The sequence below is a fragment of the Mesoplodon mirus genome (assembly GCF_964341445.2).
Source record: "Mesoplodon mirus genome assembly, chromosome: 1".
In the NCBI taxonomy this organism is placed as follows: domain Eukaryota; kingdom Metazoa; phylum Chordata; class Mammalia; order Artiodactyla; family Ziphiidae; genus Mesoplodon; species Mesoplodon mirus.
In genome coordinates, this window is record NC_138976.1 from 75,381,809 (window position 1) to 75,404,985 (window position 23,177).

The window sequence follows — 23,177 nt, forward strand, 5'->3', positions numbered from 1 at the left end:
CCAAGGTGAACATATTATGTAAGTTACCAATAGTTTCTCTGGTACACACTCTCCAAACTGTGGGACATATTACCCAATAAAACGTTAAACATCTAGAAAACTGACAGCACTGTTATATCTTTGTGGTATGCCCTACTATAAATGTTATCTCAACTAACTCTGCACTATTGCTTTCCTGCCAAGGCCATGAATGGATTAATAGATTAATTGCTTTGATTCAACTGTAGGAGGACAAACAGGCTTAACTATTTATCTGGGCCAATTAAAGGAGAAGGAATAAACAACTAAAACACATTCTATTTAGAAAGCAAATAACTGATGGCATGGCGAGGTTACTCTTCAGGTGAAAGGCCCTACTATTTTGTTTGTAAACATGGAGAGCTAAGCAAAACAACCCATTCTGAAGGAGTGGACGACTATCCCTGGACCATGGAGTGATGTTCTCAGTCTCTGGTTGTTGCTCAGTTCTGATACAGTTAAGTACAAGCTGTCCAACAGGGAACCTGCTGCCTGTTGCTTTTGTTGAAGGCCATTTGTTTCAGATCAGAGGTGAGAAGATGTAAACTACTCAGCTTCATCATGTATCCTTTCAAGAGTGAAATATCCTTAAAGATAGCAAGAAGAGAGAAGGGAAGCCCAAATGCACCTTTCTGAGGAGGGAATCTTTCGTCACCCAGATGTGGTAGCATCCCAGACTAGGCACCTTTAAATATGACTTGAGTAGGCAGGAGGCAAAGGAAACAGAAAGACTGCATATAAACACTAGTACCACCATCTTTCCTTACCCTCCATTAATGCCAACAAACTGAAGATTCTTTTTCGCTCCATTTGCACCTTTGTTGGCATCTTTCTTCTTCATGATGGACTTCAGTGTACTTTCATTATTTGAACATACTGTGGAAAAGTGAATCATGGTGATCAAAATTAATACAACTCATACCCATACAAGTTAAGTGAATAGGTACTCTTTCTTCATGTACATTTATTTTTTTATTCATGTTAATATAGATCTTGGCATGTATATATGAGAAGCTTGCCCAAAATCCACTGGAAAATTGTGTGTGTGCAAAGAAAATACTTCAAAGTTCCATTAATAATGTTCTTTAAATGGAAAAAAAAATCCATTCGCCCTTCCAGACATAACAAAAGCAGTGACAACTAGCATCTGTATCAGGCTTTACTGTTTATAAAGTGATGTCACGTCTCACCTGATCCTCAGAAACCATCTAGGCACTAAGATAGGGATTATTAGTCCTTTGTTTTTCAGTTGAGATAACCTGGAAAAAAATTTATACCTGCCAGACTATGAAAGAGTGAAATGCTGTTTAAAATATTTTGTCATTTGCAACATCAGATGAGTTTTCTTAAGGGGACTGCATGGCTTTCTTTGATAATCTTAAAGATATTCTAGGTCTACCTTCCTAACAACTGTGTAATCATTTTTCCAGGTCAATTTATAAGGCACACTGGCATTAGACTGGAATGCTGACAACTCTGGTCCTAGAACCCTGATGCCGAGAGGGGCCGTGAGTGAGGAAAGTTACCATAGAGGCCAGCGGCTATCTGGTCGTCTGTCAGGTTCACTGGAGACAGCGTGCTTTCCTGAGTGGGGAAGGTATCCTGGCTGCTGATGGGCTTCCCTTCTGTGGTCCCCACCTCTTGCTCATGCCGGGATGTCTGGGAGTTTAATGGTCCTCCTGATTGAAGACTTCCACACTTACAGGTGTATTCCAAATTACTGCCTGTCAGGAAGGAGAAGGTTGTAGAAGTGTGTGATGCTAGGACCAAATAAAATGGGCTAAATGGTATAAAAAAAAAATCTTGCAACTCATCCTTTTCTCAAGTGCTTTTCTGGTGTTTTCTTTTTGCATAATTGGCATTAATAGCCAAGCCATCCAAAATCAAACCCCCAAGGCCTTCTTGACTGTGATCCCTTCCCTTTATGACCACATCTGGATCGGTCAAACTCCACAGTGCCTCTCTTCTCTCTGTTCTGGTGCTACCACCTAACTTTGGCCTGGGCCACCAGTGTAGCATCCTGACTGTCCCCTTTCCTTCACATTTCCCCCTCTCCTGCACTGTTGCAGAGTAGAACTCCCACTCAGCTCAAATCCCATTCTTACTCCAGCTAAAACGAAACCTGAAAAACCTAAAAAGCTCCCCACCACTCAGGAAACGTAGTCCATACTATTTAGCCAGATTCTACACCATCTGCCACTCGGCACCAACTTACCTCTCCAAGTTTATTTCCCACTATACCTGTGGTCCTTTTTGGGGTGCGAACTGTACCCCAGTAGATGGAACTCCTCCCAGTGTAGAAAGTGGGGTCTCTTATTCTCCTAAGAGCACAAAAGCTTATTTTCTTAGCTTTTTTTCTTCTACCTGGTGATGTTCCTTCCCTACCCTCCCTCACATGGCCAACCTTCCCATCGCTTCCTCTTCCGAGCCTTCCCTCATCTCCCTACCAGAAATTAATTCTCCTTTCTCTGAACTCTCATGGCCCATCTTTCAGACTCTCTTATAAGATCTATAATACAATGTAGTAGTTGATTCGTGTGATTGTCTTAAGACTCCCTTCTTGTCTGTAAATATTTTGAGGGTGCCACATGGTTCTAATCAACTTTGTTTCTCTCACCACATCTTCTAGATTGCTTTTACATATGTTAGGTACTTAATATTTGTTTACTGGACTTCCCTGGTGGCACAGTGGTAAAGAATCCACCTGCCAGTACAAGGGACACGAGTTCGATCCCTGGTCCGGGAAGATCCCACATGCTGCGGAGCAACTAAGCCTGTGCACTACAACTACTGAGCCTGCGCTCTAGAGCCCGCGACCCACAACTACTCAGCCTGCGTGCCTCGACTACTGAAGCCCGCGTGCCTAGATGCCGTGCTCTACAACAAGAGAAGCCCATGCACCGCAACGAAGAGTAGCTCCCGCTCGCCGCAACTAGAGAAAGTTCGTGCGTGGCAACGAAGACCCAACGCAGCCAAAAATAAACAAACAAAAAATAAATAAATTTCTAAAAAAAAAAAAAAGAAACTACATTAAAAAATATTTGTTTACTGGTGAAGCAGAAAAATTGTATTATTGTTACGTAACTTATACACACACACACACACACACACACACACACACACAAGTATATCACAGAATTTTTAGTGTGGCTGACATTTCCTAATTCTGCGAATGGTACTTTGTCCACTCACAATGCTCCCTCCTCTAGCTCCGGAGGAACGGGGTGCTCCCTGGTGATTCCTTCACAAATCCACCTCCCTCCCCAGCACACACAGACAGTACTAACTGTAGTCCTCCAAATAATATTCAATTGCCCCCACGACCTGATGTGTCCCCCTAACAGCAAATAAGAAATGTCTCAAGTGCCTTTGCCTTACTTGAAGTGAACAAAGCAAGGCATTTGTCTTCATTCCTCCTTTTCAACTTCATTCATCATTACTTTGAAATTACTGCAGTAACCTCCAAAGAGTCTCAGTATGTTAATCCTCAAGTACCAGAATACTTCCTAGAGAAACACCTTCACTAACCACTTCTCCATTCAAGGACCAACAATGATTTTTAAAATGCAAATACATAAATAGTTTTTATTGTTATTGAAACCTTAAACAGCCACAAAAGTAGACAACAGTATAATAAACCCCTCTGTCCCCAGCACTAGCTTCAATAATGATCAGCTATCTAGGCTCATCTACACCTCCTCCAACCACTCACACTGGATTCCTCTGAAGCACAAGCTGAAGACCCTACCACTTTCATTCATAAATATTTTAGTATATATTCCTAACACAGTTCTCAAAAAGTAAGTATAAAGCTAAAACTATCAAATCTAAAAAAAGAGAATTTAAAATGATCACATATCTGGTCAGTATTCACATTTCTCCAATGATCTCTTAAAATTTTTTTTATAGAGTGCTTGAATCAGAACTTCAGTCCTATATTTCCACTGGCTGCTATGGTTTTTAAGTCTTTTAATCCATAGGTTCTCTTTCCTTCTAAACATGGCTTTAAAAAATATTTTTAAATTGAGGTATAATGTATATACAGTAAAATGCACAGAATTTCAGTGTCGAGTTTGATGAATTTTTGGAAATGTACATGCCTGTGTGAGCACCTCCCTAATTCAGAAATAGAACATTTCTAACAACCCAGTAAATCCACACTTCCCACCTGCTGCCCTTTTCCAGATAATCTTCCCACTGGAGGCAAATACTCCTCTTCTCCAGAACTTAGTTTTGTAAACGAGGGCTTTTTAAAGCTTCTCCCATCAAGGTCCACCCTCTCAAGCAGGCATCTGAGGATCCTTCACAGTGAACACGGACAGCTTCTTCTTTCCTGGGGTAGTTTAACTGCTCAACAGCTCCTACCCTCTACTCATTCGGAGTGGTCTGGTGACTTAATGACTCCCACCTCTGTGCCCTTCCTTACTAGACTGTCCTACCGGCCTAGAATTTCAGCTTTCTTTACCAGCAGAATTCTACCCATATTCTTTTCAAGGCTTGGCACCATTTCTATTTCCTCTAGTCTTCTTCCTGTGATACCACTCCACAAAGATCTTTTCCCCTCACTGCTCTGCAGCACTTACTGTCCAGACCAAAATATACCCTGCCCTCCATTTCCTTGGTCTCACATGTGTTCGCTCTGTGAGAAGGGAAGTCCCTGAGTTCCTCCATGCTACATTCTTACCTGGGGTCCTCTTCAGTGCTCTGAACAGTGCTGGACAATGGAAAGCCTTAAATAAATGCCTGTGTAATTCAATGGAAAGTCACAGGGATTCTGTTAAGACTAACTAGCAAGGCAAAGAACAACGCTAAGCATTAAACTAGTTCTCATTAGCTGGATCAGAGGAAATTTGTCACCTTTATTGCCAGAAAATGTTTTTTAGATGGTGTTGAAAGTCTGGCTCTCTTGAGTGACCCAGAAACAATTGTCTGAACTTGATAAAGATCCATTGTGGTTAGCGGGCACACATAAGATGACACACGCACGAGCCTAAGACTGACAAATGACTGCTGTGTTTCAGTAAAACACAGGAAGAGTGCAGCCAAGAAAGCCAAAAATAAAGTGGCCAACAAAATTCAACGGTCTCAACCCTGGCTGCCCTTTAGAGTCACCTGAGTTGGGGGCGAAGCTTTTAAAAATACAGATACAATGAAGTATCTGCAGGTGGGCCCAAGTATTAGCAATTTTTAAAAGCTCTGCAAACGATTCTAATGTGCAGCTAGGATTGAGAACCAGTGAATTAAATTAACCAATCAAAAATTTGCTGAAAACAATGTGAAACTTGACTGCCAAAAACAAGAGTTTAGACTTCCCTCCAGTTTCGCTCCATCAACTTGGACCATGTGAGTTATTAGGAATTATTGTTGGTTTAGTTAGCAGCCCTGGACCACTAATGGTAGAAGTCCATGGCCAACAGTAAATGCTATGCAAACAATAAGGGTAAAACAACAGGAGTAATCACCAAACACCTTCACAAGTCTGGTACTATGGCTTAGCTGCTCAAAATTCCCCCCAGGGCACAACAAGTTTCCGAAGGCACCACTGGGGAGTTAGTGAACAGGGGAGTGGGCAACTGTGTGGTCTTCGGTCGTTAACTCAAACTTATAATGGTCATAAATGCCAATAAAGCATGAGCTTCATTTTATGACTTGACCAGATTAGTGATAAGTAAAAGACAGCAAATGACAGAAATCTCAGTGTTCTGGAAAACAAAAGCATCCTGGAAGTATTAACTCTAATTCGAAAGTACACTTAGCATTTAATACCTGGATAATTATACTACTAGCTAAGGCAAACTGTAATGAAAAATAAGTAACTTAAAAGGAAAACTTTCTTTATGTTTTTGACTTTAGAAAAGTTAAAGCAAAGTACTTGATATTTTTAAAAAATCAATGAAAAATACAGATGGAGAAATTTTTAAAGAGAACACCTTCTCCAGTTTCCTCTGTGATATTTATCCACCTGGGATGGGTATTAGTTGTTGGTATATAGAAATCTGTTTCTAAATCTGTTAGAAAATTGATATTTAAAAATATATTTAAATGGATCTTAAAAGTTGCCCTGCTCACATACTGCAATGCTTCTGGCACGATGACTCATATTTTTATTTATAATGCCAAGTGCCTTCTAAAAGCACAATTATGAACAGTGCGGCCAACTAATTAACCATGTTATTGTGCCAAATTCTCATTTAAACATTCTGATTTGATTTTTAAAGAACATCTAGCTTACTTGTCAAAAAGGTAGGACTGAAATTTCTGAGTCATAATGGAGGCCGTTCAATCATTTAGGCATTTTCCCGAAGTGTAATTAAGAATTCAAAGAGGTCTAAAATAACACTTCTAGTTTTTCCATAAGGAAAAGGGCTTGAGCACAGATTCACCCTTTTCAGCCCACATGTTGGTTTGGGGAATAGACAGTAGGGATTATTCATGAAGGATCACCTTCTTTATTTGGTACACATTACCTGTGAGGGGAAAGTATGTAGCTTTGATGGAGGAGAAAGGACAATCCCTTTCTGTTTGCAGGCTCTTGGCTCAGAACTCCGCCTGAATACCAATGCGTGTGGCCACCAACATAAAGCCACTAAATGGTAAGAGCTGCAGTGTAATAATTTCTAGGGCCACTTTAATATTTTCCTGAGAACATACCAGATAGCTGTCATGAATGTATCTAAAAGTGGGTACTTAGAAATCAAAATGCTGAGTGGATTAAGAATCAGATTCTCCCTCACCACAATGCCACCCACATTTAATTACACACCAACCCAAGACCTGACCCAGAAAACCCACGCTGACAGGCTGCATTAACTGTTGGGTTAAACAGATGTGCTCTGTGTTCTTCCAGATGCAGCTAACGTCGTCGTCCTCTCCACACTAAACTCATCTCTTCCCTAAACCTCAGAGAGCTTAATGGCAACTGAATGCTTCAAGCACTTTTATTTTCACATTATTTGGTGGCTAATATATACCCCCCATAGGTTATCATTCATATTTCTGGTATAAGTGTCTTGGCTTCCCAACTGGATTGCAAGTTCAAGGCTTCGACCACTTTCTCTTTGCTTTAGTACCACACTTTGCATATAGTTGACACTGAATGCATAGCTATCAATTGACCTGAATAGAGATGGGAACAGAGCAGACTTTAAACATCTTTACTGAGATACAAACGACTCGCTGATTGGAGGAAGAACAAACAGTTGTAACCATCACCCAATACCAACAATTCTTTCATCGTTTATGACTGGACATCCAGAAACTTAAAGCCATTTCTGTTCTTAAAAAACACCAATCTCCATGCGTTAGCCAGAAATGAACTATATACTTTACAGATTCATTCAGAGTAGAAGTGTCAAAGTAAACATGCATCTTTTTCCAGAGTGCATACATTTCACTAATACCCATTTAAAACGATAAAGCATCAGTTTAAAAGATGAAGATTTTCAAACAAGTGTCAACTGAAGGGCTCACAAAGTGGTGGATTTTAAATCTTTGTAAAAGATTTTCCTCGGGGCTGAAGTGCTTTTTCCCAAGGTCTGTACCAGATGTCCTAGATCTGTAATTTCAGTCTCTGAGGGTCAACTATCCCTTCTGAGAATCTGATAAAAATCATGCACTTTCTTCACAAAAATTCCAAACACAAAACTATTCATGAAGCTATGGAGCCCAGATTAATAAGACTCACTTTAAGGCTGTTTATTCCAACAGTATTTCCCTGAAATAGGGCCCAAGTGTGCCTATTGAGTCGTTGGTGGTAGCAGTGGGTGGCAGCAGAAAACTCATGAATTTGGGGGAAAAAAGTTCTTCTGATGAATCTGATGGGCAGCCTGGTGAAGAGCTACTTTTACAGAATAATTCTGCTGAAAGGGCCCAAGCAAGAAAAATCTAATCCTACCCTCTCATGACACAGGAGGACACGGCAGCCCAAACCCCCCTAAAGTGTTATTGCAAGTTCTTGGGCAGCCAGAACCAGATGTCAGCTCTCTGACCTCCGGGTCAATGGACTTTCACATCATGCTATCACACACCACAGGGTTCCAGAAACATTTGGTTTGGATTATTCAATGCTTGTAGCATTTACTAAAAGAAACTTGTGATTTTAAAGAAAGGTACTGGGACAAGTAAATGGTATATGATTTGAACTAAGAAAACTAACTAGAAATGGTATTTTGTAATGACTTAATTTTCCCTGCTTTTGCTTTGGCTCAGATCTCTGTCTACAAAATTGCTTTCACAGTTACGGGAATGACTTCAAGTTCATAAATTTTTTTTAGCAAGCCCAAGAAAACTAAGAGTGCAAATATGGAAGCTGATTTAAAAAGCAGTTCTTTTATTCCGGTATGAGAGATGAATTTTCTATAAATCATGTGGCAGGCAGTTAAGTTCCACTGTTATAGATAGTTCTGTTTGTTATTTGCTCAGAGACAGTTACATATTTTTAGAGTATTTGTAACTGCAAGTCATTTGTCTAGAATTTTCTCTCTCCAGAGGGAAAAAGGAAAAGGAAAAAAAAAAAAAAGTAACCCACTCCTCAAACCAAAACAATCCAATTGATTTACAGAAAGAATAAACATTTTTTTCCCTGAGGTTTCTGAGAAGAGAAACTTATTTCCTCTTAACCTTTTAATTCCATGAAAGAAAATATTAAATACATGAAACTCATAATTAAAAGTACTTTACAGATCATCTTTGATTACCACCAAATTCCAGCTGCATCAAAACTGTGACATTGTCTCTTAAATCCTGAAAAAATGTTTGTGATGTTTCATGTGAAAAATACATAGGAGAATATGTACGATTCAAATGCTGTCAAAACAGAATGTCTCTAAAATACAGACCTGCACACTGTACACACCAAACACACAAGGGGTTACCCCATGAGAGCATGTGGGACACTCTCAGTATTGTATGCTTTCTGAACTGTTAATGTGTTATGAGCACATACTCCAGTTATAACTTCAAGAAATTGAATAGGAGTGTTAGGCATTATTATTATGCTGATAAAAATAATGCTCTTTTGCATACTAAAAAGCAATACCCTCAGATCTTCAACCCTAGGAAAACTGAAGAGAATTCTCTGGGTTTGGTACTAATATACACCTAATTTAATTTTAGGCTTCATTTTGAGCTTTGACACAGATTCTGAGAGAATCTGAATTGAAAATTTATTCTACTCATTTTGTGTTTTCCCATTGTTATTGACATATTTCTTTATCTTGATAAAATTATTAGCTGGGGAGGTGTAACAATTGGGGGGTGGGGGAAGGCGATGGCCAGCCAGAATTACGAAGACAATAATTTGCATTAAACACAAAAGACTATTTGTAGCGCATTTGTTTGGCAATTTGTTCTAGATCTACATTTCCATTTCTGCAAGTACAGAAAACAGTTAACAGCAATGAGAGCCAGCATTTATCCTCTGTGGTGCAGACTATCCCAAATGCTTTACTCATACTGACACACTAAATCTTCATTTCAACCCTGTAGGGGAACAAAGACAACCTGTCCTAGTGCCGAGAAGGAATTCGAACCCAGGATACCTGGCTTTGGAGCCCAAACTTAAATTCTTTAAAGTACTAGGTTCACATAAGTGATCATTTATACGCTCTTTTTGGTGATGTCAAACTCAAACTTCCTATCATTTGATTTGGGGAAGAAAGTTTGAGATGACTACCTTTCTATACTCCATTTTCCTTTTGGTACAGAAATGTATTCTAGACTGTATGTGAGCAATATTCTGTAGTGTTCGGTGTGAACAATAAGCTGGAGTACATTTGACACACCTTCACTCTTCACAGCCTGCAGACGTTGAGATCTCTACTACACTGAACTGCTTTCATTTCCAGCCCATTCAACACACACGAGATAACAAAAATGTAATTCTCTGGATTGAGTTCCTAACCTAATTCCTTCGTTAGAACTTTAAAGCAAAATACAAATGTGATGGGAATTACAGAAATAATTTAAAGTTGTTCTTGCATGCTCTGAGACGGAGCTGCCACTATGATCAAATAAGTTCTATGAAGAATATTTGTACTTTTGTTCACAAATGTTGTAGGTCTCCTGCATTTTAGCTGATTAATTAGGTGTTCATGTGTAGGGTCAGATCGAAATAGTGATGTCTGGAATGTCAGTGTGACTGGAAATAGACCAAAAAACACTGTAACACAGCCAGACAAAACCTCCTCCCTAGGTCTTGATGCTCTGGGTGTCAGGCAGATTATTCCAACGATTCACCTGAATATTTATGGCAGGAATGTGAAATAGAAACCCCAGTTTCGGGAGGAGGGAGGAAAGCTGGCAGGAAAAGGCTCTTACAACGGATGATGCACTGTACCATCTGTGTCTGGAGGTATTTAAGAGTTTCATTTTGACTTCAACATCTGACATCATGATTTTTAAAAAGAAGTAGAAACAGACATATTATTAGTTACTTAAGACCTTGCTTCGGTTCAAACATCATTTTAATCTCTTGACTCTAAAATGACTCCCTGTACATTTATTAGACTCCTTTAACTCCAAAAGGCAAAAAATCTGTCATACATCAGCTGTCACTGTCATGTTCAATTTTCTTCCACAATAAGCTATCTGTTCCACAGCACAGCTACTAAAAACTAACTAATTCAGGTTTGGAGGTGAAACCTCAGAAGATACAAAAATAATCTATTTCAGTCTATTTTAACCATTGCTCTTTTGGTTATAGAGGGAAACAAAGAATTTGAACTTTTTGTTTATTAAGTTACATTTAAGTCTCTACTGCACGTTTTCACATAAAATTAAATCTAATGCACACTACACCAATCATTTGAAGCATTTTAATTCATTTTATGTGTAGCACTTGGCCAGAGTAGAGAGTGTGTTTTTTTAGTACTTCCCAAACCTCAGCTACACTTTGGCACATCAACAAAAGAAACCACACTGGACGTGCTAGCAGCACCACCCCCAGGACGACAAAGGCCACCCTGTGCTTACTGGGGACCAGCGATGAACACATTGACAACCTTACAGGATGGATGCCCTTTGACTGCCCATTTCACAAGGAAGTATAAAGAAGGATGACTTTCCTTCCCCAGGTCATGCTGCTTTGTGACAGCTGGAGAGCCAGGAATGGAACCCAGTGGTAGGATGATAATATGTGCAATTAGAACCACATGCAGCTGACAACAGGGGAACTTGTTTTAGTGAGGCTCACAGGGAAATAGCATGTCACCAAATCTTCCAGGGTAATTTCTCCATTATTAGCTTCAATTTAAAGAAGAGCCAGGGCCTTCCCTGGTGGCGCAGTAGTTAGGAATCCACCTGCCAATGCAGGGGACACGGGTTCGAGCCCTGGTCTGGGAAGACCCCACATGCCGCGAAGCAACTAGGCCCGTGCGCCACAACTACTAAGCCTGTGCTCTAGAGCCCGTGAGCCACAACTACTGAAGCCCACGTGCCACAACTACTGAAGCCTGCACACCTAGAGCCCGTGCTGTGCAACAAGAGAAGCCACCGCTGCCCCGGTCCGGGAGGATCCCACATGCCGCAGAGCGGCTGGGCCTGTGAGCCATGGCTGCTGAGCCTGCGCGTCCGGAGCCTGTGCTCCACAACGGGAGACGCCACAACAGTGAGAGGCCCACGTACCGCAAAAAAAAAAAAAAAAAGAGAAGCCACCGCAACTAGAGAAAGCCCACGCACAGCAATGAAGATCCAATGCAGCCAAAAGTAAATAAATAAATTTATTTTTAAAAAAAGAAAAAAGAAAAGCCAGGGTGAGCAGGAATCCCAATGAATAAGGGAAAATATGAGAAATACAAAAATGTAAGCACCTAACAAAATGAACAGTGGGAAAGCCCTCCCTTGTCTCAGGGTTCTGGCTCAGGGGCTCCCTGTCAGAGAGGCCTTCCTGGACCATGCCATCTCCAACTGCCCTCACCTCTCCGCCACCACTCACAGTTTCTCTAAGTGGAGTTCCTTCCTTCATAGCACGTATCACCTCCTGACATATTTAAGTATATTGTTTATTGCCTGTGCCCCCAACTGGAAATGTAAGCACCATGAAAACAAGAGCCTATACCTTTGTTTGAAACAAAGCAGGTACTTAATCATTATTTGTTGAACTGATACATGAATTAATGGAATCTCTCTCCCCTCATAAAAAGTTTTAATTAAAAACACTTCAGGGCCTCCCTGGTGGCGCAGTGGTTGAGAGTCCGCCTGCCGATGCAGGGGATACGGGTTCGTGCCCCGGTCTGGGAGGATCCCATATGCCGCGGAGCGGCTGGGCCTGTGAGCCATGGCCGCTGGGCCTGCGCGTCCGGAGCCTGTGCTCCGCAACGGGAGAGGCCACAACAGTGAGAGGCCCGCATACCGCAAAAAGGAAAAAAAAAAAAAAAAAAAAAAACAACACTTCATACCAGTATTTTTTCATTGATCATACACTGGTAATTGTGGTTACAAACAGGGCAGGACTTTTTTTCAGGCCATACTGTATAAAATGAGCCAGTAAATAACTGAAAGACACCTATCAAACCAGCAGCCCCCGAAGACAGCCCCTAAGCCAGCCAACACTAGTATGCTTTTCTTCTTCTAGCCTTAATGAAACTATCAGATAATGAGAATCAGCAGAGCTGCTTATGGATTTAGATTCTTGGTTTTCATGCTACCCATTACCATTCTGAAGCTTTCTCCATGGTTCCAAAAAATGGCTCCACCAGGCAAAAAAAAAAAAAATCCCTACCTCCTGGATTTCCACCGTCCCCATCCTTTCTCACTCCCAGGACCCTCAGGAGCACCACCTACCTGTGACCTTACCCAGGCTGGTTTTCAGGAAGTCAGGCCTCAGCTCTTCAGCGCTTGCAGACTTCACGACACAGTTGATTGACGATAAGGCGTTGATGAGCTGGGAGTTGAGGGAGCCGATCTGTGAGTGAGGTTCCCCAAAAGCTTCTGCCAGTTCACTGTAGTTCTCAGCCAGCAGCGCCTGCTGCTCTGCCAGCAGCTTCTGGACACGTTCAATGTAGTGATCCAAGCCTGTCACCATTCCGGACGGAGCCTGGGGCTGGGGGCTCTCCACGAACTCTCCTACAGGCTCATCCCCAACCCCTACACTCCTCCGGCTGCCTGCTGGCCCCACCGTCAACTGGGGAGGACCACAAGCTATGGTCCTCATTTTCAGACCAACCAGATAGTTGTCGTTAATACTGATCTGCCCCACGCCTGACTCTTTGGTCTTCACGGAGGATGGCCTGTCAAACCCAGAGGTGCCAGAGAGCACCGTTCCAACTCCGACGGACCGCAGCTTAGCGGAGCTGACGTCCTTGACGCGGCCTTCTCCGGCCGCCACGGTCCGCATCTCCACCGTCCGGGTGCTGGTGTGCTTGTCCATGGTGCTGAGGGAAGTGTTGGTGCAGGACTCTGTGAGGATGGCTGTCTCGGTGTTGGTGAACTGGGACACCTGTTCTAGAACCGTGCTGCTGTGCTGGCTCGTGGTTCGAGGCACTGCCATGACGGCAGCCTCTACCTGGCTGACGGCCTCCGTGTTCACGCTCCGGGAGGTGCGCTCCCTTGGGGAGCAGACGGTCACATCAACAGAGCAATCTCCGCAGCCGATGGAGCGGACTTCTTTGAGATTCAGGTTGGTCTTGAGGAGCGTCAGGTCGTTCACAGACTCCTCCGTGTTGCTGCCTGTTTCACAGACGCTGATGTCCACACCCACGCTCCTGTCACACGTCTCCACGGACCGCCCAGTACATCGGTCATGCATTTCCACACTTTCCTTAACAATCCACCAATTCATGGGCAGCTCAGGGCCCACCCCTTTATCCTCACGATGGGGCTGGCAGGAGATGCCTACGCTATTTGTCTGCACGCAGGTCCCGACACAGGTGTCAACCACATCCACGTGACTGCCAGCTATTTGGTCTCTTGTGGGTACCACTGCCTCCACCACCTTGCTGAAAACAAGCGGCTGGGCCATCATGGCTTTGTCAGCTTTTTTTCTCGAGCCAGCAGCTTGCAGCTCTTGCTTGAGTTTAGTCATCTCCCGGTCATGGGTGGTTTCTTTAAGCTGTACTTCCAGGCGATAGATCTTTTCCTTTAAGGCTTCTATGGTCTGCTGTTGCAGCTCAATTTCTTTGTCGGCTTCAGTAGTCACTCCAAGCATGGCTTCTGTCACGCTGACCCCAGAATTCCTCGTCTCGGTGACTGTGCCTACGGCAACATCCTTACAGGACCCGGCGCCCCTGTGGTGCATGACAATGCTGTCCATGTTCTCATCAGCACCAACAGCCACAGACTGGCACTCTCGAGGCCGACACTCCCCGTTCTCCCTGAGCACTGAGGCGGCCTCACAGCTGCCGTCCTGGATCTTCCGCTCCAGGGCCTGCATGTCTGCTGTGAGCTGCCGGAATTCCTTTACCCTCTGGGTGCTCCGCTCCGCGCCCTCCATTTCTCCCTCCTCATAGTCAATGTATAATTCCCCGCCGCTTCTCCGGGTCCGGGAGAGGTGTTCCAGCTGGGATGCGTTCCCAGCACTGTAGGACCTCTTTCTCACACCACAGACGTCGTCCTGGGATGCAGCTCTGTGGTTTTTCAGCTGTGAAGCCAACTGCCTTTTCTCCTCTTGCAAGACAGAGATCTTTACCTGGAGCACAGGGATGGTTCGCACCTGCTCTTCTAGCTCCTTCAGGCGTTTCAGGGCAATGGCCATCTGCTCACGGATGTGCTGCAGGTGCATGGGGCTCACGTTGGTCACCGGAGTGGAGATCCCTGAGCTCAGAGGGCTGTGGCGGATGGAACTCCCCATGGAAGAAGTGGTGGCAGCAGCTGGGGCATAGCCACCATAATCCCCGTTGCCTTGGTATCCATTCTGATGCTGCTGCATGGCAGGATTGTGGTTTCCAGAACCCATAAATGAGGAGAGGGAGCTTGTGGAGCCCATGCCTCCAAAACTGGCCAGCCTGGGCCTTCGGAACTCACCAGGTGCCACCTGCATGTTGACTCTCTCCTGTTCGAGTCTTCTCCGGGTCTCCATCAGTGTCTTGGTGACATGAAGGTTGTGCTTTGGGAGTTGCGGGGATGGTGGTGGCAGCTGTCGGCTTTCCGGGATGGTAAGAAAAGTGGGTGAAGTCTCCAGAGGGGCAGGTGGCCTTGGGATTGGAGTTGATGTAACTTCACTTTGGGCTAGGAGGAAGTTGGGGCACTGCTTGTTGTCATCACTGTTGGAGGATGAGAGGGATTCAGTGGAAGTCCACACACCTTGATGACTAGGTGTGGCCCTGGTTTCTGGGCATGGCACAGATGGCTTCCGCCTCTTCTGGATGTTTACTTTCTTGATGGTGTTTCCTTTCTGTATGTCATCTACGTATTTGAGGAAATCTAAGTCCAGTTGATAACCATAGGGGGTCTCCACAAAATAAGGACCTTTTTGTCCCCTGTCATGATCTCCATTCAGAACATCATCTGCTTTTCCTAAGACAGAAAGAAGAGAATATTATAATGCCATGTAATACTCATAATGGTAAAAACTAACATTTGTTGTATGTTGCAGTGTGGTAAGCTAGTATGATTTAAGAGTTGACAAATCTATGTTCTAACCCTGAATCTACAGCTCATCAACTGGGTGAGAGAGTTAACAAACTTCTCAGAACTTCAGTTTCCCCCTGAGTAAAAATGCAAACAAGTATTTAAATCATGAGGTTGTTAAAAGAATGTAATGAGAAAATGATTTTTAAGATCCAGGCACACAGTAAGTCCTTACTAAATACTTGATTTTTTTTTAAAAAAGAATGCATTAAAAAGACTGGAAAGCATTTTCAAGTTGATCATTTCTTTTGCCGTCTACAGTCCCTCTGAAGTATAGACAGCAGTCATTATGTCTCCTATTTTATAAAGTGTACTCTGAGGCACAAAAAAGTGAGAAGTCTTAAAGTAACAGACCAAGTCAGTTCAGATCCAGGAAGCCTGGACCTGAGTTCTCCCACCTACTGCTCTTTCGCAGACCGTACGGCCTTTCTAACTGGTGGCCAGCGTACCCCAGTGCCTGACCACCCCCACCAGGTCACAATTTGCCTTGACACCTTCCTTGCAGAGAAAGCGGGGACACAGGGGACACTGAGTGATTAACTCCAGCAGCATTGGGGTAAGAACAGTTGGAGGACAGACTTCACCTATGTTGTGTGTCTTCCCATTTAAAAACAAAACCAAACCCTATCCCACCAGAGGAAACGTTTTTTCCTCTGACTTCTTTTGGACAAAACATTCACTATTCCAAGAATACCTTGTTTTGCACTTGTGATGGATCCAAACAGATGCAAAGGAGAATGAAAATAAGGGCAAACCTATACTCCAAACACTGGATCGTGTGGCATTTGATAAATGCTACTTCTGGCTAAACCATTTAGAAAAGGAAACAGGAATCTTTCAAGGCACAGACCTTGCTGCTGACCTGAGCTATGCATTTCAAACTGAAAACCAAGGCCATTTTTGTTTAAATTGCAGGATTAAGTAATGTGTTTTCCTAGAGTCATAATAACAAGATCTGCATTTGAGAGCTATGGGAAGGATCCCAAAGTGATGAGTAAAAATGCAAGCCATCTGTACTCCTGCCCCTATCCTTGGGTGTAAAAGCCCACCTAACTGCTGTCAAGGTCCAGATACTTCCAGAAATTTGGATTGCTGGCCTGTCCTTCCCACCCTTGACAGTGCTGAATGTGACACCCGACAGTGTGAAAGCTCTGAGTAAACCTTTTACCTCCACTCCCCCTCTTCCCTCTGAAACGCTGGAAAGAAAAGTACATAAAAGAAAACTGCCAAGAAGAGGAATAAAAAGGTTATGTTCTCTTCGTGTCCCCATTTAAAAACAACATTAAATTGTTCTAGCTGTTAGAATCTGGCCATTAGATTTCAGTTTTAAACCACGTGGAAAAAGGATTCTATTTGAAAGAGGTGCTCAACACCAATCATTTTCTAGCCTAAGGAAGTGTAAGCTGATGAAGAGCTCTGCGCCCGGAAACTTGGGCTCAGGCTAACAGAACGTGTCTTCTTTCCTTTTTAACTCCACAAGGACAACATGCTCACTCAAAGTATGCAGCCAGACCTGTTTCCAGTGCTGTCTGAAATTCCATCAGCCAAGAAAAACGGCAGGCTTGGGTGTCAGACAGATCTCACGGCACGCGTTGATTCTAAACTGGGCCGGCCTAGACCCTCCCGGCCGGGTGCTCCCCGCTGCCGCCCGCCCCGCTCCCGGGCCGGCGGGGGCTGCGCCCCGGGGGAGGCCCCGTCGCCCGCCCGCTGGCCGCACACCTACCGGGCGCCCGCTGCGCTCCCGCCGGCCCGCCGCCCGCACTCCAGCTCGGGGGCCCAGGCTCTCCACTCCGTCAGCGCAGGAGGGTGGACACTGGGGGAACTCGGCCGGCGGGCCGGGCGCACACGCCATAGGCCGGGTTCTCACCAATGAGGTCGCAGCGGCTCGCCGACCCCACCCCCGGGCGCCCTCAGCTACTCGGCGGCCCCCGCTTTCTGAATGCAAACAGGAAGCCCGGAGCTTTTGAAAACGTGTGTTCTTCTGGCCAGTTTTGCCAGGAGTCGAAAGAAAGCCGCCAGTTTCAATGTCTCTACAGAGACGCTCTGTCTTTGCCGCCCAGGTCCCTTCTTCATGAAAGAGTGTGTGTTCTGGTGTGGAAACTGGCGGCCTCGGCCCTGGGCCACCTGAGGAAGCCGGAGGCACAATGGGCCCCACTGTTCTCTGTGGGCTCCGAAAGCACCCGCCGCGGCATGGGTTCCAGAGCGGGCGGGCGGAAGCCTTCCCAGCGCTCGGCTCAGGACAGGGATCAAGGAGTTATCCTTTAACAGTAATCTCCACTGTGCTTTAGCCACGAGTGAAGGTTTCTTAGAAAATAAAATAAATAAAATAACTTTTTAAAAACCATTTTGCTTGTTAAAAAAATCACTATGCTGTACACCTATATATAATATTGTACACTACTATAATATTGTAAAGCAATTATACTACAAAAAAAAAAGAACACGATGAGGAATACAAAAAAATGTTATGTACGGACCATCTAAAGAAAAAAAAAGTCACTCATATCTCACCATCTAGTGGCAATTGTTAGTATTTTGGTATAGCGCTTAGGTATTTCTGTGTATGTCTTAACATCGTTAATTTTCCCACTTAGGCATTTTCATTAGGAAAGGTTAATTTTCATTGATTTCTCCTCAGAAAAAAATTTTTTAAATGCACTAACGTCAGGATTAAAAAAAAAAAAGCACGTCCCATTTTTCAGCAAAATTCAACTGGCCCATCTTTAGTTATTTCTGAAGTTCACAAAAGGCACAGGTCATGCTGAATTATCCCTAAATGAACTTTGGACTTCTAAATCTGGGATTCAGGAGAGGTTAGAATTTAACCATGTTAAGCTTGATCAGGCTGTTCTAAGGACTTGTAATCCAAATTTCATTCTCCCTCCAGCAACTAAAAAGCAAGATGTATTCTCAAGGTGTCATTTTTCCAAACAGTTGTCCACGGTACAAATTATTCTACCATTAAATAAAGACACCTAGTGTCATGATTACTTTATCTTCTGCTTTCTAGTGTACCTTTACATACATTAACACAAATACAGCACTTATATGCCCTGATTGATTTACCAACTTTTTCATATATGTTTGTCTTGTCTCTCAGTACTAGACTGTAAGTATCTTGAGAGCAACAAATATAATTTTTAAAAGTTCTTTCTTTGCTCTCCCTTCCAACCACACACATGAATTAACAAGATGCTGGGGACTAAGATGTTTTATAATGTTTACTGAAGGAATAACTGCATATACAGTATAGCAGAGAACCTTGAAAAACATCTAAATACTCTGTAGTCTGAAGTTGCTTGTTCTATATTAGTGTTAAGGACATTTCTTACATGATGCTGTTTCAGTGACTATCTTTAGGTTGTGGAATCATGGTGATTTTAACGTTGTCCTTTATGTTTTTACAAATTTTTACAACACATAGGTATTTATCTTTTTAAAAAAATATGATTACAAGAAGTCACTGTTTTGAAGCAAGAGGAATGTATTGAAATAAACTCCAGGAAAGCTCATTTGACAGAGGGATGTATGGGGCAGCCATAGCAAAGATAACTAGATGTTCCTCAGTATGTGTTACCTCGTTCTTCTACACTAATAGGACTCTCTTTGTTTAGTTGGTCAAATATAAACACTATATTTCCCTAGCCTCCTTTGCTGTTAGTATGGCCATAAGCAGACATGTCACGTAGCAACTCGCAAAAGCCTCCCCTAAAAGACACAGGAATTGTTCTTTGACAGCCTTTCTCTTTGTTCCTTCCTCCATCCTGTGGCCTGGAATGCAGATGTGATGACTGGAACAATAGCACTGCTATCATGGACTATGAGATCATACTTAGGGATGGAGGAACAAGGTGCTAGAAGGAACCTGGGTCTCTAAGAGCTTTGTGGATCAGAGCACTACACTACTCCCGGAAAGCCTACCTCTACACATTTATGTGAAAGATAAACTTTTATTTTGTTTAGCTATTGTTTGTTTGGGGTCTCTGTTACTTAGAGCTAAACTGAACTCTAATGGATACAGTACTCTCTCCTCAGTGTCTTCTCCCGCTCACAAAAAAAAAAAAAAAAAAAATTAAGACCAGATCTTGAAAAGAAAAATGTTTAACGATAAATTGGGGGAGATGTTACATTAAAACATTTTCATCACAAAAAATTTGATAAATTCAAGAATAATTAAGGATGTGTAAAAACAGCAGTTAAAAAAAAAATCTCTGAATGGGTTATAAAGGAGACTCTTAACTTCCTAAAAAGCCTTTTTGGACTAACAGAGCTATGCCTGCTTATACAAAGCCAAAAACCACTGGCTGTTATCTGCAACTGGAATCCGGAAAGTAACAGCTTCTAACAAAATAGTCTGGAATCAGAGGGCTGTCCCTGGTGTTTACAAGAATTTTCTGAATGTCTGGAAATCCAGTGGTAGAGACTGCTCCTGGCACCACCTCTACCTTCATTATATATAGCATTTATTGAAAGCTTAATTGGGTGCAGAAAATGGTCCTATTCAATGGAAAGAGGAAGAGGAAGGATTTATAAGAAATAAAATGAGGTACAGTCTAGCTGTGAGATAAATGCCAAACACCCTAAACATAACACTAAGTTAGGTCAATTACAAAGGTATATTATCAACAAGCACAATCTGATGATATTTGAATAAATGATCAAAACAGAATGGAGTTAAGCAGGAGATGAGTTCTGAAGACAAGGTAAGTGATAGAGTAAAATGGAAAGACAGGTAGGTGGTGGAGAAGAGCCAGGCAGAGCCTGTTAGTGCAGCTTAAGGAAAGACGAGGCTGGAAGAGAGGGGGATGACCAAGTACAGAAGAGGACACCACACCGGGTCCTGGAGCAGGGGAATCTCGTCCATTTAGTCACTGACAGACTGCATACCAGGCCCTGTGCTAGGGGGCCAAAAGGCTCAGCAAGGATTGTCTTCATAGCTGTGTGTGGATTAAACTGAGATAGGGAAAGAGATTAAATTCAAGGGGACCAGTTAAAATGTTATAGTACCCAAGAGTGACGTGAGGACCAAATAAAAAATGATTCATATATTTAACTTATATTTATAAGCAATATTGATTAAAAAAACAATTTTGGTAACACCTCTCTCTCTTATTACTATTTTCCAGGTACTATTATTGTAGGAGCTGGGCACACAGTGTGAACAAAGGAGACAAGGCCCCTGTTCTTACAAGGCTCACAGTCTAGTGGGAGGGGGGTAGTGCATAGAAAAATAAATAAATAAAAGGCAAGGCAGAAGTGAAGCGAAGAGGCGGAACCACCAGAATTTATATCTGTGTACCAGGCTAAGTGGATAGGCTTCTAACAGTGGTCCACCTGGCTTCTCAGGTTGCCATCATCTCTGGGTCGACCAGCTTCCTAGACACCAAGGGTCAGAGTCCCTCTTCCCTCTTCTCTGCCCCAACCCAGTTTGTACAGTTAGCAATTTGGGGTAACCAAACACCAAATGTGATAGCACCAACTAGAGACAACTCCCCAAGTCCAGACCAAATTCCCATGGGTTCAGAGAAAAGCTAAAATCAACAAACTGATGGTAATTCTACTCTTTATTTATATGTTTGCTACCTGTAAAACTAGTGCTCTGTGACAAGGCAAGTGTATAGACTCAAGAACAATTTGAAATTTTCCTTGCAATTTTTCTGCATTAACAAAGTGCAATGGAGATATGGATATTTCAAAAGTCATTTCATTCAGATTCATAAAGCATTATATGGTTTTAACTTTTCAAGGAAACTAAACTTAATATCCAAATATTTGGTTTGGGAAGACATAAAAAGTAATGTAGTGGCCAGGAGGTAGAAGATTAGAAGAAACTAGTCTGGGAGTACTAACCTGATAGTGGTGTTTCTCAAGTGGGGGTGATTTTGCCCCCAGGGGATATTTAGCAAATTCTGGAGACATTTTTGCTTGCCACGACTAGAAGAAGTGGTGCTACTGGCATCTAGTAGGTAGATGCCAGGAATGCTGCTAAACATCCTACAATGCTCAGGAGGGTCCTACCTTTCCCAACGAAGAATTATCCAGTCCAAAATGTCAATACAATCGGCCCTCTTTATCTGTGGAACCCACAGATACAGAGGGTCAACTGTACTACGACATTTTATATAAGGGACTTGAGCATCCACGGATTTTGGTATCCCTGAGGGGTCCTAGAATCAATCCCCTGTGGATACTGAGTGCAGACTGTGGTGTTGAGGCTGAGAATGCCTATGCTAAAGACAGTGAGCATAGTAAAAATTCACATATAGCAATTGAGAATTTGGCCATGTAAGCTGCGGTCTCCAAGTCTTCCTTTTCTCAGTGGGACCACACCATCATGCTTAAGTGACAGGGTAATAAAAATGCCATTTTGGAGCCAGAAACCACTAAATACTTCTCTACATACACTATCACAGTGAGCCATTCTTTCCTATGAGCAAAAAACACTGGAGGTTTCTGAAATAATGTGTCCTGGTGAACTTTTAAATGGACAAAACTTTGATATTATTACTCTATCTATTAACTAGGATACAATGACTTCTTTGTTCTGGTTTCACTGCTGCAAACTCTAGGCCCAATTACTGACTAATGGTGCCGTGAAAAATAATTGCACCTATGTGCCAAGACTTCCACACACTCTTTATGTGTTTTTCTTCACCAGATAGTCTACCTGACTATTGAAACTGAAGAACTCTGCTAATTCCCATTACCGTATTGTCCCCTCTCACATGAACCATGAAGTTTTTGCCCTAAGAGCTGAGTCAATCCCCTAGAAGCACATAATTAAACATAGATCCCCATACTTAAAAGCAGCAGAGTGTAAGCATCCTGCTGTCTGAAGCAGTCAAAAAGATTCAACATCAGCTAAGGCTGAGAGGCAGGAAAGAAAAGCAGTAGGATCAACTCAGAGATGAACTCTCTCTCTTAAGAGAGAAGTTCTCATGAAGTTAATCACTCAGAGTAATTGAGCTAGTAAATCAACTTTTCCCGGCATGGAGCAGGGGATGAAGAAGACAGTGAAGTGGAACAGGTCCTTCTGGACAGGTTTAACTGGAAAGCTCTCCTGATGACACTGTCAGCCTTAAGACTGAGTCCCAAGGAGCTTCTTGTACCAAATCTATTGAGAAATACCATTTGTTAGAGAACACACAAAGAAAAGGATAACAATGTAAGTGTTCCTCATTGTTTTCCAAGAATGTACGGCAGGATCTTCTCTGGTGGCGCAGTGGTTGAGAGTCCGCCTGCCGATGCAGGGGACACGGGTTCGTGCCCTGGTCCCGGAAGATCCCACATGCCACGGAGTGGCTGGGCCCGTGAGCCATGGCCGCTGAGCCTGCGCGTCCGGAGCCCTTGCTCCGCAGCGGGAGAGGCCACAACAGTGAGAGGCCCGCATACCGAGAAAACAAACAAACAAACAAAAAAGAATGTATGGCAGATGAGACTTTCTCTTGCTTTTTCATTTACCAAAGAATTATTTTTTTTATATCTGCTCTTTTCCCCTCCTAGCTAACAAATCCATCCAATCATTCATTCGAATGATGAGCACCTATTAGATGTTAGAGCCTGTTCTATAAAGCCTGAATCCCTGTTCCATGGAG

General features: G+C 43.0%; 1 protein-coding gene across 3 annotated transcripts in view; it reads right to left on the minus strand.

The window, feature by feature from the left end:
- KANK1 (KN motif and ankyrin repeat domains 1) overlaps positions 1 to 23,177 on the minus strand; it is a 192,113-nt gene that overhangs the window by 12,811 nt on the left and 156,125 nt on the right. For all 3 annotated transcript variants that reach the window (XM_082620052.1, XM_082620053.1, XM_082620051.1), the window contains exons 4-6: positions 12,799 to 15,468; positions 1,545 to 1,742; positions 786 to 894 (exon numbers count right to left, since the gene is read on the minus strand). In XM_082620052.1, the coding sequence (XP_082476178.1) occupies positions 786 to 894; positions 1,545 to 1,742; positions 12,799 to 15,468 (2,977 nt within the window). The remainder of the gene's footprint in view (positions 1 to 785; positions 895 to 1,544; positions 1,743 to 12,798; positions 15,469 to 23,177) is intronic.